The 14,961-nt window shown below is 43.5% G+C and overlaps 1 protein-coding gene across 6 annotated transcripts in view; it reads right to left on the bottom strand.

Moving 5' to 3' along the window:
* Nucleotides 1–14,961, bottom strand: part of lyst (lysosomal trafficking regulator) — a 133,907-nt gene that overhangs the window by 14,307 nt on the left and 104,639 nt on the right. For all 6 annotated transcript variants that reach the window (XR_006023359.1, XM_042065972.1, XM_042065975.1 and 3 more), the window contains 8 exons: nucleotides 14,505–14,735; nucleotides 9,444–9,633; nucleotides 8,726–8,862; nucleotides 6,811–6,909; nucleotides 2,833–2,972; nucleotides 2,563–2,660; nucleotides 1,679–1,835; nucleotides 787–858 (listed from right to left, as the gene is read on the bottom strand). Coding sequence is in view for 5 of the 6 variants with exons in the window: in XM_042065972.1 (XP_041921906.1) it covers nucleotides 787–858; nucleotides 1,679–1,835; nucleotides 2,563–2,660; nucleotides 2,833–2,972; nucleotides 6,811–6,909; nucleotides 8,726–8,862; nucleotides 9,444–9,633; nucleotides 14,505–14,735 (1,124 nt within the window). In the remaining variant the exon portion in view is untranslated. The remainder of the gene's footprint in view (nucleotides 1–786; nucleotides 859–1,678; nucleotides 1,836–2,562; nucleotides 2,661–2,832; nucleotides 2,973–6,810; nucleotides 6,910–8,725; nucleotides 8,863–9,443; nucleotides 9,634–14,504; nucleotides 14,736–14,961) is intronic.

The following is a 14,961-nucleotide window of genomic DNA, read 5'->3' as shown; positions in this document are numbered from 1 at the left end:
ACCTTCTAATGTTCACACTTACAGTTGTCCCCAGAATTATTGCCACCTCTGCTAAAGTTGACTAAAAAGAGGAATATAAAATCATCTTTTGGAAATGAGGAAATATCCAACCTTTACCCATTCGCGCTGGATGCTGCATGACGCAACATTCTATCTCCCGCCTGTTGCTGCATAGCGCAGCATTGAATCTCCCACTGGTTGCTGCGTAGCGCAGCATGCTTTTTATTTCATGTTTCTAGGTGTACAGAGGCTTAGATATTAAGGTTTTGGTAGACGTTGACAATTCTTAGTATTTTTTCAGAAAACCCTCAGGAAATAAGGTTATTTAGTCTAGAATGCCATAGGATTCTATAGGCGTTTTTAGCAGGCATTTTAGGAGTAAATGGGTTAAGGACGCCAATTTTCTTTGTAAATGAATAATGTATCATAAATAAATAAATGTTCTTCCTTAAAATACAGGGGTCATAAGTATTGGCACCCTTATGTTAAATTCCAGGCAGATTTTTATGTTTAAAGGCCAGTTATTTCATGGATCCAGGATGGACCTCTTTTAGTCAACTTTAGCAGAGGTGCCAATAATTCTGGGGATAACTGTCTGTGTGTGTGATTTTGCCAATGTGAATGATGCCAGCAGCTATAACTGTAGCTCATATCTGGCTTCCGATTTGTGTTTGTTTTAGGAAAACACCACATGTCTGTGACTCATATGTGTTTGCTTAGGAGGATCAGGTTACTTCATCACTGAATGGGGCTGAATGAAAAACATGAAAGGGTAAACACTGATACCTGATGATGGGGTTGTTGGACTTTGGAAAGGTGATTTCTCGCACAGGCTTCAGATCCCACGTGCTCCACAGCCTACGGATGGTGTGTGTGTGTGTGTGTGTGTGTGTGTGTGTGTGTGTGTGTGTGTGTGTGTGTGTGTGTGAGAGAGAGAGGGACAGAGAGAGAGGAGAGACCGAGAGAGAGAGAGAGAGAGAGAGAGAGAGAGAGAGAGAGAGAGAGAGAGAGAGAGAGAGAGAGAGAGAGAGAAGGGGCAGGGGGCAGAAGATGAGAGAATGAGAAAAAGATACAAAGAGAGATTAGAGAGTGAAGACAAAACATACAAACAGTAAACTATCATACAGCCATACTATAACCCAAACAGAAAAACAAAACAAATAAGAAACATAAGTCATTTTTTTATCAAAAAAATATATTTTTTAAAAACGATGCGCATCAAAAAGTTAATGCGACACGTGATGGAAAAGGACTTATATTGCTGTAACGTTGGTTTTGTCACGCTAAGTTAATTTGCTCGCCAGAGGTGGATTAACGAGAGTTAATTCAACATTAATGTGATGGAAAAGGGTTGGAGCGATGTAAGTTACTGTGACACCAAGATGTTGTTCACCTCACAATAGTGTACCATTCGTTACCTGTGATACAGTACATTCACTAGAAGTGTTCCATTCGCTACATATGAATTATGAGTTAATTTGATTGAAAATCGTATGGAAAAAGGGCTATACAGCCACACTATAACTAAAAAAAAAACAAAACAATAAACTATCATACAACTATACTATAACACAAACAGAAAAAAAAACATGTGAATATTTTGTCCAGAGTCAAGCTCCTCATATGAGCAGCAGTATAGGCGTCATATCCTGATTCATAACTGGGCACAGCGCCTCACCTGACCACTCCGTTCTGCAGGCCGCCAGCGATGACGTTCACAGACACCCCCTCTGGCTGGTTGGAGAAGGCCACCGAGCAGATGATCTCTCTGCAGTGCACGTGGCCAATCAGATCACCGTTCACCGTCCATAGCCGCAGGTCACTACCACCACCCACTGGGGGGAAATCAAACGAGCAAAACAGTTGATTACAAAATAAAACATAAACATAACATTACATTACAACATAAAAACATCTTTGAGCATAATTTAAGGATTACTGAAGACACACACACACTATATTCTGCTGAAACGTCTGCTGATGTTTCAACAGAAAACATCTCTAACACAAGACTCTTGTAGATCATTTAAGACAGCAGGGCCAGTTAGGGCAAGCAAAATTCATACAGAGTTTGAAGTCCAAGTGCTTTACAAATGAGCATTTTCACTGGAATTAAGTTTTGCGTTCTGCTGAGCGCCTTTATTTAGTCTTTATGCCATAAATTAACATAAACGATTTAACATAAACTGACAAAGAACAAGGTCTAAAGCATTTGAATTCTTTTGGATAGATCCAATAAAGTAAAAAGAGAAAAATAATTTAACATGCTACAATGCTCTTGAGAGCTACATAATAAATTCTCAACTTCTACAGCGTTGTGTATCAATACCAGAGAGACTTCAAGCTGTGATTAGCAATTGTTTTGATGTTGAGCACAGACTAACAATTTTTGTTTCTAATTTATAAGCAGAACAGAGATGCACAAAATTATGCATGCATCATTTAAAATCTGAACACTCACACATACACGCGGACCCAGAGCGTACAGTCATAACAACTGCAGTGCTGCAGTGTACATAGATTTTGTGTGTAAATAAACATTTTAACAGAAGGGACACTCACCTGAGTCACACACTGTGGCTATATCACCTGTAGTCTCACTGGCGGAAACAGCATTGACAGGGCTTTTGTGACCAGTGAGGCTCTGGACATAACACAGTCTGGAGGAAGGGAGAACGCAACACCATAAACAACAACAATGGGGTCAACAACAACGTTTACTAAAGTTTGTATTTAGAAGACGCTTTTATCCAAACACAGACTCGCAACAGCGGATTTGGGAATCGAACCCGGACTGAACTAATTGTTCATCCCCCCCCCACACACACACACCTGTTGAGGTCCCAGAGGATGCAGGTGCCGTCTCGGCTGACGCTGATGAGGACGCTGTAAGGCTTGCAGACAAACAGACCAGTCACCTCGTCCGTGTGGCCGTACAGGTGAACCTGCGACTCCACCTCAATCTCCGATGGCTAGAGTGGCGCACGCACGCATGCACACACACACACACACACACACACACACACACACACAGTTTATCAGAGTTTTATATCTCATCTCACAGGCTCTAAAACATGGCTTTCTAGCACAGTCACAGGCAGACACAGGTTTTGCACAGTCACAGAGGAGTTTGAGATTTAGTGAAGCCATACATTTGAAAGAAAGGGGCTGTGTGCAAGAGGGGCTCTACACTCTAGGCCAGGGGTTTTCAACCAGTGGTCCGCGGCCCACTTTGGTTCGTGAGGACTTTGCAAGTGGTCTGTGACCATGAATTCAGTAATGTAGTTTCAATGTGAGAATCAGTATATTTATTCAGTGGTGGTCCGTGGGTTGTGTAATTAGTCAGAATGGTAGTCCCTGGTTCACAATCAGTTGAAAACCCCTGCTCTAGGCCACCGAACAATACGTCAGGTGAACAGGTAAATAGTCAATAGACTGCGTTTGTATCTCATTAGTACATGTTTGAGCATGCCTGTAGGCAGCCACTCTGACTAGTCAAAGGCAATTAAAAACGAGTTAGAAAAGTCGAGACAGGACCAATCGTCAAAATTTCGGTGTCCACCACTCTAGTTCATCCAAAACAAACCAGAAAAGGGACTCAAAGTGCTAAATACCGGAATTTTCCTTTAATGTTGACATGTCGACTTTAAACAACATGTTGGGTTTGGCTTCTCATCATGGCAAAAATATTTGTTTTCTTCATGTGTGGCCCTAATAGTCTGTCGTATGTATGTGACTGAACTGACAGAAAGTCGTGAAAAAAAGGAGAATGAAATGATGTCTATCGTTCTCTATGCTTTAAGTAGACTGAATTAGCAGCATGGTTGGAAAGTTGTGGAAAAGGAGGGACTAATTACAATTCAATAGATTATAATTCATTCATGACCTCTTGTTACGCCACAACCATCTTTTTAGGGTGGCATGATTTAATGAAGGATTGTGTGACATGATTCAGTGACCTCTAAATCTGATTAAACACACAAAAAAAAAAAAACTTTCCTAGGCTGAAAAATGCTTCAGATATAGCCAAAATTAGCTTCTGGTGGCCATCTTTGATGCCATCTTAAAAATGACAAGTCTTTGAAAATGATGAACTGATACTTTAGACTGACATATATGAATCAGTGACCTCTAAATCTGATTAAACACGAAAAACACTTTCCTAGGCTGAATAATGCTGATATCCCAAATTAGCTTCTGGTGGCCATCTTGGACGCCATCTTGAAAATGATCCCTTTACTGGTGTCAGATTTTACTAGATTTTTAATATGTTATTAAGTACATCTAAAGGTATCATAATCAGTTGAAAAACCTTTTGTATCAATTTTTTCTTGAGGTTAGGTGTTTTTTTTTTCATATATTGACCCGCCTATAGTTCTCTAACGCATTCATACACCCACGGTGGAGGCTGCCATGCAAGGCGCCAACCAGCACATCGAAAGCAGTTTGAGGTTTCAAGGCCAGATGTACAGTACTAACGCTTTTGCGCCCACTTCAGGCATATTTGTTTTCGCAATGTGTGCGTAAAAACATGGCGTGACATGTACAAATAGGCCGCAATGAGGTAAAAGCGCTGACTGCCTGACGCGAGAGCTGAGAATGGCAAATTGTGCTTTTCTGTGTCATGCATATGCATTCATAGGAGGAGGAAAGAGTTTTGTGTAAAAAGATGGGAGGAGAAGCGTAAAATGCACCTAATTAGGTATTCCCCTGTATGTACAAAAACTACCCATGAAAAAGCATGTCGCGGTGAAATATTTCCGCCTTATAAAAGCAGGTGTTAATCCAAATTGCGGTTAAATGCGTCAATAAGAGAAACTTTCAAGACAACAGAATTGCTATTCAGAGCACCAGTTTGCGTCTTTGGACTATATCAAAAGCAACCTTAACTTTCGTTGGCCTTCCGAATGTCTTACTTTCACGTCATCCACTTAAACTTTCCTACTTGCTAGAATTGACCAATCTTCCATAGCCTACGTGCACAAGTAGTTTGAGTGGAACTACTGCTCTTCATTATCTTCCTGCTAGTTGACATCTTATCATGTATTGTATTATTTCATGATCGCTAAACGTTTGATTCCTTTTAATGTCGTCATCTGTTAACTTTATTCAACTGTGCTTGTGATTGTAGTATTGAAGTATGCCGTTCAGTTGTGAACGTTCGCAAATTGCGGTAGGGGGGCGGAGATAGGCGGTGATTACCCGATGAACTGCAGGTTTGATAAATACCACATAAACTGAAGAATCACAGCGTGTGGTTTCTGCAGGTTGGCCATGGCGCTGATAACGCTACATTCGCAAATGTACGTACATCTGGCCCTTAGTGTCTAGCTCAAGGACTCTTCGGCAGGGTCAGGAGGAGATGAGCTCGAACCAGCAACCTCCCAATTACTGGGCGCCTCTTCTACCTCCTGAGCTACCAGCAGCACAGGTACGGACATGGGGATGAGACTGGGGAGGGCGATGGGGGAGAAACGTCTGTGGAAACACTGCTGCATTTCACCATGCAACAGCTGAGGAAATTCAACAGATGCTATCTAGGCAGGCACGCACACACGCAGAGATCTTGAACAGGTCTCCTGTAGGAATCCTACAGTCTCAGAAAGCCTCTGTGGATGAATCATGCAGCAGTACATCCTCAATAGGAACTGAGCAAGCAGGAGAGAACCAGAATGAGAGGAAGAGATGAGAGAGAGAGAGGGAGAGAAAGAGAGAAGAGAAGAGAAAGAGGCGAGACAAAAAGATGGTAGAGAGAATTAGAGGGAGATAAAGGTAAGCAATAGATGAGAGAAGGAAAGAACAAACGAAAGAATAGTTGGAATACAGACTGGTCTGACTGAGAGACAGAAAGAGATGCAGAGATGTGCATGGGTCAACACATGTGGAGGTGTGCATGGGTCAAGACAGAAAGAGATGCAGAGATGTGCATGGGTCAACACATGTGGAGGTGTGCATGGGTCAAGAGATGCAGAGATGTGCATGGGTCAAGACATGTGGAGGTCAGAGGGCTGCAGGAAACTGAGAGCAGTATGTGTGTTTATGTGAGAGAAGGAGTGTGTGTGTGTGTGTGTGTGTGTTTGTGTGAAAGAATGTGTGTGTGTGTGTGTGTGTTTATGTGAGAGAAGGAGTGTGTATGGAAATGAGTGCTAGAAAGGGTGTGTGTATGGTGTGTGTGTGTGTGTGTGTGTGTGTGAGTGTGTGTGTGTGAATGAGTGCTAGAAAGGGTGTGAGTATGGTGAGTGTGTGTGTATGGAAAAGAGTGCTAGAAAGGGTGTGTGTATGGTGTGTGCGTGTGTGTGTGTGTGTGTGTGTGTAGTGGTGAGTCTGTTTTTCTGGTGTGTTTGTCAGACACAGAGCCACCTGTGGGCTGAGGGAGGGAAATGTGTTTCTAGGGCAACTGGGAGAAATGACTAATGAGGCCACTACACACACAGCCTCAAGTCCTCCAGTAGAGAGAGAGAGAAGGGGAGAAGAGAAGGTGATAAAGAGTAAGAGAGAGAAAGAGAGGAGAGAGATACAGCAAAAGAAAGAGTGAGGGAAAGAGGGAAAGGGAGAGAGACAAAAGAGAAGGAGAGAGAAAGAGCGAGAGAGAGAGAGAAAAAGAGGAGGGAGAGAGAGTGTATGTGAGTGAAAGAGAGAAGGAGAAAGAGGGAATGAGAGTCTGAGTGAGAGATAGGGAGAGAGAGCGATAGATAAATAGAAATGCATGGAGTTGCAGGGAGCCATAATAGACGTGGGCGGGTGGGTAGGTGGGTTGTTAGAGAGGAGGGAGTAGGGGGCAGGGGAGCCGGTGTTGCCACGGCAACCTACCGTGGTGGCGGTGAAGCGGTTGCTGTAGGCGATAATGACTCCGCACTTGCTGCCCGTGAACAGCTGGCACCCGTCCGATACCCAGGCACAGCTGGTCACCTGTAGAAAACAGACATTGAGAGAGAGAGAGAGAGAGAGAGAGAGAGAGAGAGAGAGAGAGAGAGAGAGAGAGAGAGATCAAAAGAGCAAAATAATGAAAACAATAGGGAAAAAGTGATTCATAAGTGCTCAGAGTACGTGTCAGACTAGACTACTGTTACTTTTAAATGGATATCCCTCATAGGAATGAAACTACTTGGGTATTATCAATGGATATCCCTCATAGGAATGAAACTACTTGGGTCTTATCAATGGATATCCCTCATACGCTGCTACCCATGCAGCAACAATATTGCCCCCCCCCCCACAAAAAAAAACAAAAAAACAACTAAAGCAAAACAAAAGGCCAATTTACACTATGTGCATTAGTGTGTATTAGTGTGTATTGGATATGTTTTTAAAAGAAATGCTGCCAATTTGATGTTTAACTTGATGTTATACTTGATAAGTATTGATAAATGGTGCATTGTCACTTTAAGAGAGTCTAAACGGTCCTCATAACCTCCTTTTGCCAGCTATTGTTCACAATGGATAAGGCTGATAGGCCTACTCTAGCCTTGTTTGTTTGCACCACATTGACAACACAATATTAAGTTATAACAAGGAGCCTTGTTAGGATATGGAAACATGTAATGAGTTGCTGCTAGCGTGACATTTCTGTTTGCAGTTGGCCATTAAAAGTGCAGTATGAGCATGGTAGCCACCTAGCTATCTGAATGGAATAGGCTATGTTTCAATCGGCATTATGCTTAACAAATGCTAGTTAGTCTGTTAACATTCATATTTGCAAGCCTCCAAGCATAGACGTCATCACTTTAAATCCTACCTGTTGCCTTTCACCGTCCACTTATTTAACTGCTGCTGCATCCCTTGACATGCCCATTTCCCTTCCCTTCCCTTATTTTTCTATTTTTAGCCGCCAACAGCTTTTTTTTTGCTGTATCCATCCTTTTCAATAGACGGCAACTCACTACTCGTAGGCCTATCTGCTCGCTCAGCACTGATGGCGCCCCCACTCCCTCTTCTATGTCAAAATGATGGAATCTTATGAGATAGGGCGCCTACTCTAGCCTGTTAGTCCTCTAAAATGTTATAGAACATTGAGAAAATGTTGAAATGATTTAGAAATGGACAGCAGTAGCTACATATAGAAAATACCATATAGCGCATACCCACTTTTTGCGCCACTGCCCTCATAGGAATGAAACTACTTGGGTCTTATCAATGGAGTGGGAGGACACCATCAGGGTGGAGCTGCAGCAACTCTGTACTCTGTGGCCCTCTCCTTCTGAAGCAGAGGCGTCGGCCCTCAAACCAACCCCACAACACACCACTAGTGTGGGAGGGGCACTGAAGTGTGTGTACATGTTCATAGTGTGTGTGTGTGTGTGTGTGTGTGTGTGTGTGTGTGTGTGTGTGTGTGTGTGTGTGTGTGTGTGTGTGTGTGTGTGTGTGTGTGTGTGTGTGTGTGTGTGTGTGTGTGTGTGTGAAAAAAATACCAATCCCTCCTGGCAAAGATCAGTGATCTAGGCTATGCATGTAAGTTTGTGGCATTGATATTTGGCAGCCTGGGACATGTCCACAAACTGACTGTTAGTGGACTAAGACTGGCAGGCTACCAAAAGGAAAGTCTAAACAGCTGGCAAAATTCTGCTCCATATCAGCTGTGATAGGCAGCCTTGCTGTGTGGCGTAAGCGATGCTTTATGTACCCTTGAATGTCAAAGCTGTGTCATCTGTGAGAATATTTGAATCCTTTCTGTAAGAAATTTGATTGGCGGATTCAAATAAAGAAATCAAATGTGTGTGCGTCTCACCTGGTGCAGTGGGGAGCACTGGATGAAGTTGATGGGCGGCTCGCTCTGCTTGCTCTTCAGACGCAGCATGTTGTCAGCATAGCCCCAGCTCAAGATGGCCGACCACTGGATATCTGTGCTGTGCATGCTCCTCACGCCTAGAAGGACCAGATGAGGTTAGCCTGTGTGTGTGTGTGTGTGTGTGTGCGTGTGTGCACATAGGATTGCAGACAGCCTTTGAATATGTCATGTGCCTTTGCATATATATGTGTGTGTGTCTACAGTACATGTGAATGTGAGCAATGAGCATATGTGTGTTTGTGTATGTGTATGTACAGTATCTGTGTGTGTGTGTGTGTTTGTGGGGGGGCTGTGTGTTTGTGTTCCTCATCTGTAAGCATCTGCTCCTGATCAGTGTAGTCTGACAGAAATTAGGAGGTCTGTGTTTACCTCTGAGAGACCTGTCAGCGGGGTGCAGAAATCAATGTGTCTGTGTGTGTGTGTGTGTGTGTGTGTGTGTGTGTGTGTTTCAGCCTCCAGTCGCCACCGCACAGCTCTCGCTCTCCCTCTCATGTGTGTCTGGTGCGTCTGTTAGTTGGAGAGATTATTAGTCTATGTGCTTGAATGTGTGTGTGTGTGTGTGCGTGTTTCTGTATGCACATATGAATACTTGTTACTCTTTGAGCCTGAGTGTGTGTGTGTGTGTGTGTGTGTGTGTGTGTGTGTGTGCACATCTCACCCTGCTCCTTGCTGTAGATCATCATGAGGCAGAAGTTGCGGGAGAGGCCGCAGATAGCCCGGGTCGGCAGGGCGAGCAGGGAGCCGAACCTCTCGCCGTGCGGCTGGCTGAAGCAAACCACCGGGTCCGGCGCACTCGGGGAGCCCACGTACTCCCCCCACTTCAGACCCTTCACCCACGGCAACGGACTCTGAGGAAGCGACAAGCAGGCAGGCAGACAGACAGACAGACAGACAGACAGACAGACAGACAGACAGATAAGTATACAGACAAACAGACAGGTAGAAAGATAGTCAGTTAGTCAGTCAGTCAGTCAGACAGAGCATGTGAGTGTGAGTATGCGTATGAGTGTGTGTGTGTGTGTGTGTGTATGTGTATGTGAGTCTGAGTGTCTGTGTGTGTGTGTACTGTATATGTGTGCGTGTGAATGTGTGTGTCTCTGTGTGTATAATCAGGGTGCAATTTGTGAAAAAAAAAAAAAAAAAAAGAAAAACAGAGGGGGGGATGATTTTGAATAAGTTTGTAACCCCCCCCCAAAAAAATACAGCGAGTGTGCTCTTTCAGTATGATGATCAGCTACTCTAATGCAGGGTAGATCTACGTTTTGACAACCATACAAATTCAGCTTGTTCTTGCCCCATCTGAAATGACTCCTCTACCTTTGCTGCCTCCATCCTTTCTGTATTTGTTGTGTAAAAAAACGTTGTATATTATGGCACTGAAGTCTTGAGTTAGTGAATTGGCTAACAGTGTTTGTTGGTAACCAAATAGCGATTTTGTAGGCTAATCGCTGCGTAGGCTACGTGCATTCTCTCTCCTGCAGATTTGCGTTCAGTAGCCAAGTGTGTAATATTGCATAAGTTGAAAAAATAAATGTGTTTATTGTAGCCATTAGAAAATAAATAGCCTACTATCATACTGTCAGTTAATTGGTTACAGTGCAGTGAAGAGTTTGGAGAGTGAAGTTATAGGGCAACTTGAAGTTTTATAAAACTAGATGTACCGCATAGCGGTACAAAATATGACCGCCGCTCAGTCCTGTACATCTGTTCCGCGAAAATAAATCACACTTTTTGTCTCCATATTTTACTCCATCCCCCACTCTTGAAACTTTTGTGTATGCTTGTTTGGCATGAGTGTGTGTGTGCGGCTGCACAGAAAGTACCCTACTGGTGCTGAAAAGGTGAATAGATTGTAGAATAGCCAAAGAAGATGTAGAATTGTTATAAAACCTTTAAAATCTCTAAACAATCACAAGTAGGGCAGTTCATCACAGTTCATCCATTGCAACTGGATTGATGAAAGGTCACTTACACCTGTAGGCTACATTGTATTTGGGAAAAGCAAAAGGTATCAGCATAATGTTATTTATTTATTTATTTTTTATTTTATTTTTAAACAAAAACATCTCTGTCAGTTCCATGCCGTTTTCAACAGCTAGCCTAGTCTGAAACGAAATGCTGTTTTACATCTAACCAGTGGTGCAAATAACTGACATGTCCAAATGGGCCTTGATGAAATGCGTCGCTAGACTGTTCATACACATTTTAACGGGCCAAAGTTGAAGAGCTTTTGTCCGTTATTGTTAGTGCAAATATAGGCTGATTCATGTTCCCTTGCATTGTTTAACTGAGGTCCATGGCTAGTCTGGCTTTCATCAGACCAAGCTCAATCTTTTAAGAAATCAAAAAATAAATAGCGGGCAGATCAGGCTGGGTTCACCCAGCCTAGTCCATAGGCACCCGATATTGTTTAATTTTCCGACTGAGATATACACGCTCTGGCTATTCTAAATGCAAAAATGCATCAGGGAGTTATGACAAAACGGTAACTAACAAACTAGATCCTAATAGAAAGCTGTTAGCTTCCCTAAGCTACAGGTAGGATTATAAGGTAGGCCTATTTACAACATAAATTGTCAATAGGCTATGCTGGCGACACAAATAAAATCTCCTTTGGAAACCAATGGCTTACGCCTTACAGTATCAAGCGGACTTAAACTGTCATATCGTGGCGAAAAGTTGTAATAACATTCACGCAGCTCCATGAGTCAAGGAAAGCGCGAATGAAGTAGCCACTTCTAAATGGGACCCACTACACAGTAGCTTAAGGTGTTTTGCTAAAGCAGCCATAATGAAATGAAGGTGTCATTGTTTGGATACTTCACACACACGTGCTTTTTAATTTCACAGACTACAACTACCAAGCTGTAATCAAAGCACATCGACTCCCCTCTCACACCCTTCACGCACTTAAAACAAAATAAACAGGCGTCTCAGTCTCACGCATGTATAGGCAAAACTGTATCAGACCGGTGTAACGTTGGTAAATCTTCCATTGCACAGAATGATTTTGTAGCACGTGCAATAAATGACAGTCGAAAGATACAAACAGTGCTGCTATACATTTGCTTGGTATAACCGCATTTATAGTTTTCTACAAATGCAATAAATCAAATGCCTCCATCACTCAACCAACGCTAACGGTAACATTACCTAGGTCCTTATTGATATTACAAGATTAACGTACCTGCAGTAAAAACCAAGCATGTCCGATAAACATCCTCAGATTTATTTCGGCTTCAAGAAGAAATGGGAATTACACTTCATGTGAACATCGTCCTATCCTTATTAGATGTTCGCTGCGGTAAATTACAGTCCTTGTATGAAGCGTCCATTGTTTTTTCCAACCCACTTTTAACTTCCAACAAAATTACGTCTCACTGCAACGATGCGCCATCTAGTGGACAAACGACTACTTCTCGCCAATACTGAAAATGCAGCCATGATGATGATGATGAATATTTATTTTGGCTTTCTTTTAATCCTACTGATTTTCATTTTTTACCGGGGGGGTGGGGGGTGGGGGCAAATCACAAATGAGTGATTATGAGCCAGGTTGATGTGGGCCCTTGAGACCAACATACCATAAAAGATTCACAGAGAACTGTGTCTGCCCTACCCTCCTTTCGGGTTGTCCAGTCCAGCGGGGGGGCTGCAGATGAAAACGAAAAATGACGGTTCCATGCTATCCATGTGGGGGTACATGCCCACCAAGTTTTGTGTACCCCGGTCTTTCAGTGTCCCGGGAATCCTTGTTGGTGTACGTCACTAAATGTACACATAAATTATTTTATTGTAAGGCATGCAAATCACAAATGAGTGATTATGAGCCAGGTTGATGTGGGCCCTTGAGACCAACATACCATAAAAGATTCACAGAGAACTGTGTCTGCCCTACCCTCCTTTCGGGGGGTCCAGTCCAGCGGGGGGGGCTGCAGATGAAAACGAAAAATGACGGTTCCATGCTATCCATGTGGGGGTACATGCCCACCAAGTTTTGTGTACCCCGGTCTTTCAGTGTCCCGGGAATCCTTGTTGGTGTACGTCACTAAATGTACACATAAATTATTTTATTGTAAGGCATGCAAATCACAAATGAGTGATTATGAGCCAGGTTGATGTGGGCCCTTGAGACCAACATACCATAAAAGATTCACAGAGAACTGTGTCTGCCCTACCCTCCTTTCGGGGGGTCCAGTCCAGCGGGGGGGCTGCAGATGAAAACGAAAAATGACGGTTCCATGCTATCCATGTGGGGGTACATGCCCACCAAGTTTTGTGTACCCCGGTCTTTCAGTGTCCCGGGAATCCTTGTTGGTGTACGTCACTAAATGTACACATAAATTATTTTATTGTAAGGCCCCCCATGAACGAAAGTACACAAAACTTGGCGTGCATACAGAGGGTGTCATAATGATCCTACACTTCCAATTTCGTGCAGTTTTGACTATGTTAGGTCACAGATACCTTCAATTACACCACCTCATTTTTACTTTTTTGTGTTTAACTAGGTGGCGCTATACATGAAATGAGTGGTTATGGAATGGGTTGACATGGCCCCTTGAGATCAACATACAAAAAAAAATGGTCCTCCTAAACCCTACGGTTTTCGAGATATTCACAGAAAACTGTGTCTGCCCTACCCTCCTTTCGGGGGGTCCAATTCAGCGGGGGGGCTACAGATCAAAACGAAAAACGATGGTTCCATGCTATCCATGTGGGGTTACATGTCCACCAAGTTTCGTGTACCCCGGTCTTTCAGTGTCCCGGGAATCATTGACGGAAATTTGGGCATGCGAAAAAGAAAAAAAAAAGAAAAAGAAAAAAGAAAAAAAAAAAAAAATCTGACTAAACCTATATGACCGCCGCTTCGCTGCGCGGCGGTCATAATAATTTACGAACCAGAACATATGGGCCATGACCATATGAAGCTTCTATTTCTTGCAGCTGTTAAAACACCCGCTAGATAGTTTAAATACCCACTAACATTCGTTTTTGCAGTACAGATTATTTCTGAAAGTTATTTGTCTACTAGGCCTTGCCTACTGGCTGATTTATCAAATGAGTGCTTTCTCGTTCGTCCTCCGCAAACTACAGGTGTTTCGGTAGAGAGCCATTGAATAAGCGATGCCAAGCAATTTCTAATATGTAACACTTTTTGTGACATTCAGCAAATATCTCCTCACTTAATGTAAGTTCCTTCGGACAATAGGACTATGTTCTACTCTACGTGGAGTTGTCCTCAGTTGCATCAGTTTTCTGATTTTGAAGGTTCTAAAATATGACGATATGCTTCACTGAATCTTGTTTTCTTTCATTTGTCCGGTTAACTTTTCCATTGAAACTAGCCATTTATGATTGATTACACCGTCGACATTCTGAAATGTCCTGCACGATCAAGGCCAAATTAACCAGTTATCACCAGCCACTGTGTCAGCAGCATGAGTGCTGACAGTGACGGTGCGTTTCTGATGTCAGATTATTATGTAGGCTAGCCTACTAGACTGTTCTCACGTTGCAGCGCTTTACTTAAATGAAATAGCATTAATCAATATGTTGCGCAGAGGGGGCTAAATGTTGTCCCCCCCAGCGATTAAAATAATTAAGCAGAGGGGAGGATATCAAGACCAGAGGGGGTGAAATCCCCCCCCCCCCATCCCCCATCCCCCCCTACAAATCGCACCCTGTATATAATGAGTGTGTGTGTGTGTGTCCGTACCGGGTGTGTGATCTCTTTGGGTTGCTCGCGGTTCTCCCTGAAGGCGAGCTGGACGAGCAGGCCCATGGCGGCGGGCAGCTCTCCCTCCATCAGGAGCTTGGGCGCCGCGCGGCTGATGTGCGACGTGCTGAACAGCTGCCGAGGCGTCTGCCCGTAGGTCTTGATCATGGTCTCCAGCGCCCGCCGCTGCACTGGGTCCTCCACCGCCGACACGTCCATGCCAAAGTACGTCTGCAAGGGAAAGAGTGGGGCACAGGAAGGACCAAGTCAGTTAACTATCTGCAATCAGTACATGGAGGTATTATATATAACTGGAGAGAGTGACTAAGTCCCGCCCCCATTCATTTCAATTGACCATGCTAGGCTAGCTACTTCAGCCAAAAAAATTTGAAATTGACCGCAGCCATTTTACAAAAATGGCATTTCCTGGGTGTTCGTTTCCGGCACCAGCTAGAAT

The sequence above is a fragment of the Alosa sapidissima genome, chromosome 16 (assembly GCF_018492685.1).
Source record: "Alosa sapidissima isolate fAloSap1 chromosome 16, fAloSap1.pri, whole genome shotgun sequence".
NCBI classification, from domain to species: Eukaryota; Metazoa; Chordata; class Actinopteri; order Clupeiformes; family Clupeidae; genus Alosa; species Alosa sapidissima.
The sequence above is the reverse complement of the archived record's forward strand: the minus strand, read 5'-3'. Positions and strand labels throughout refer to the sequence as shown.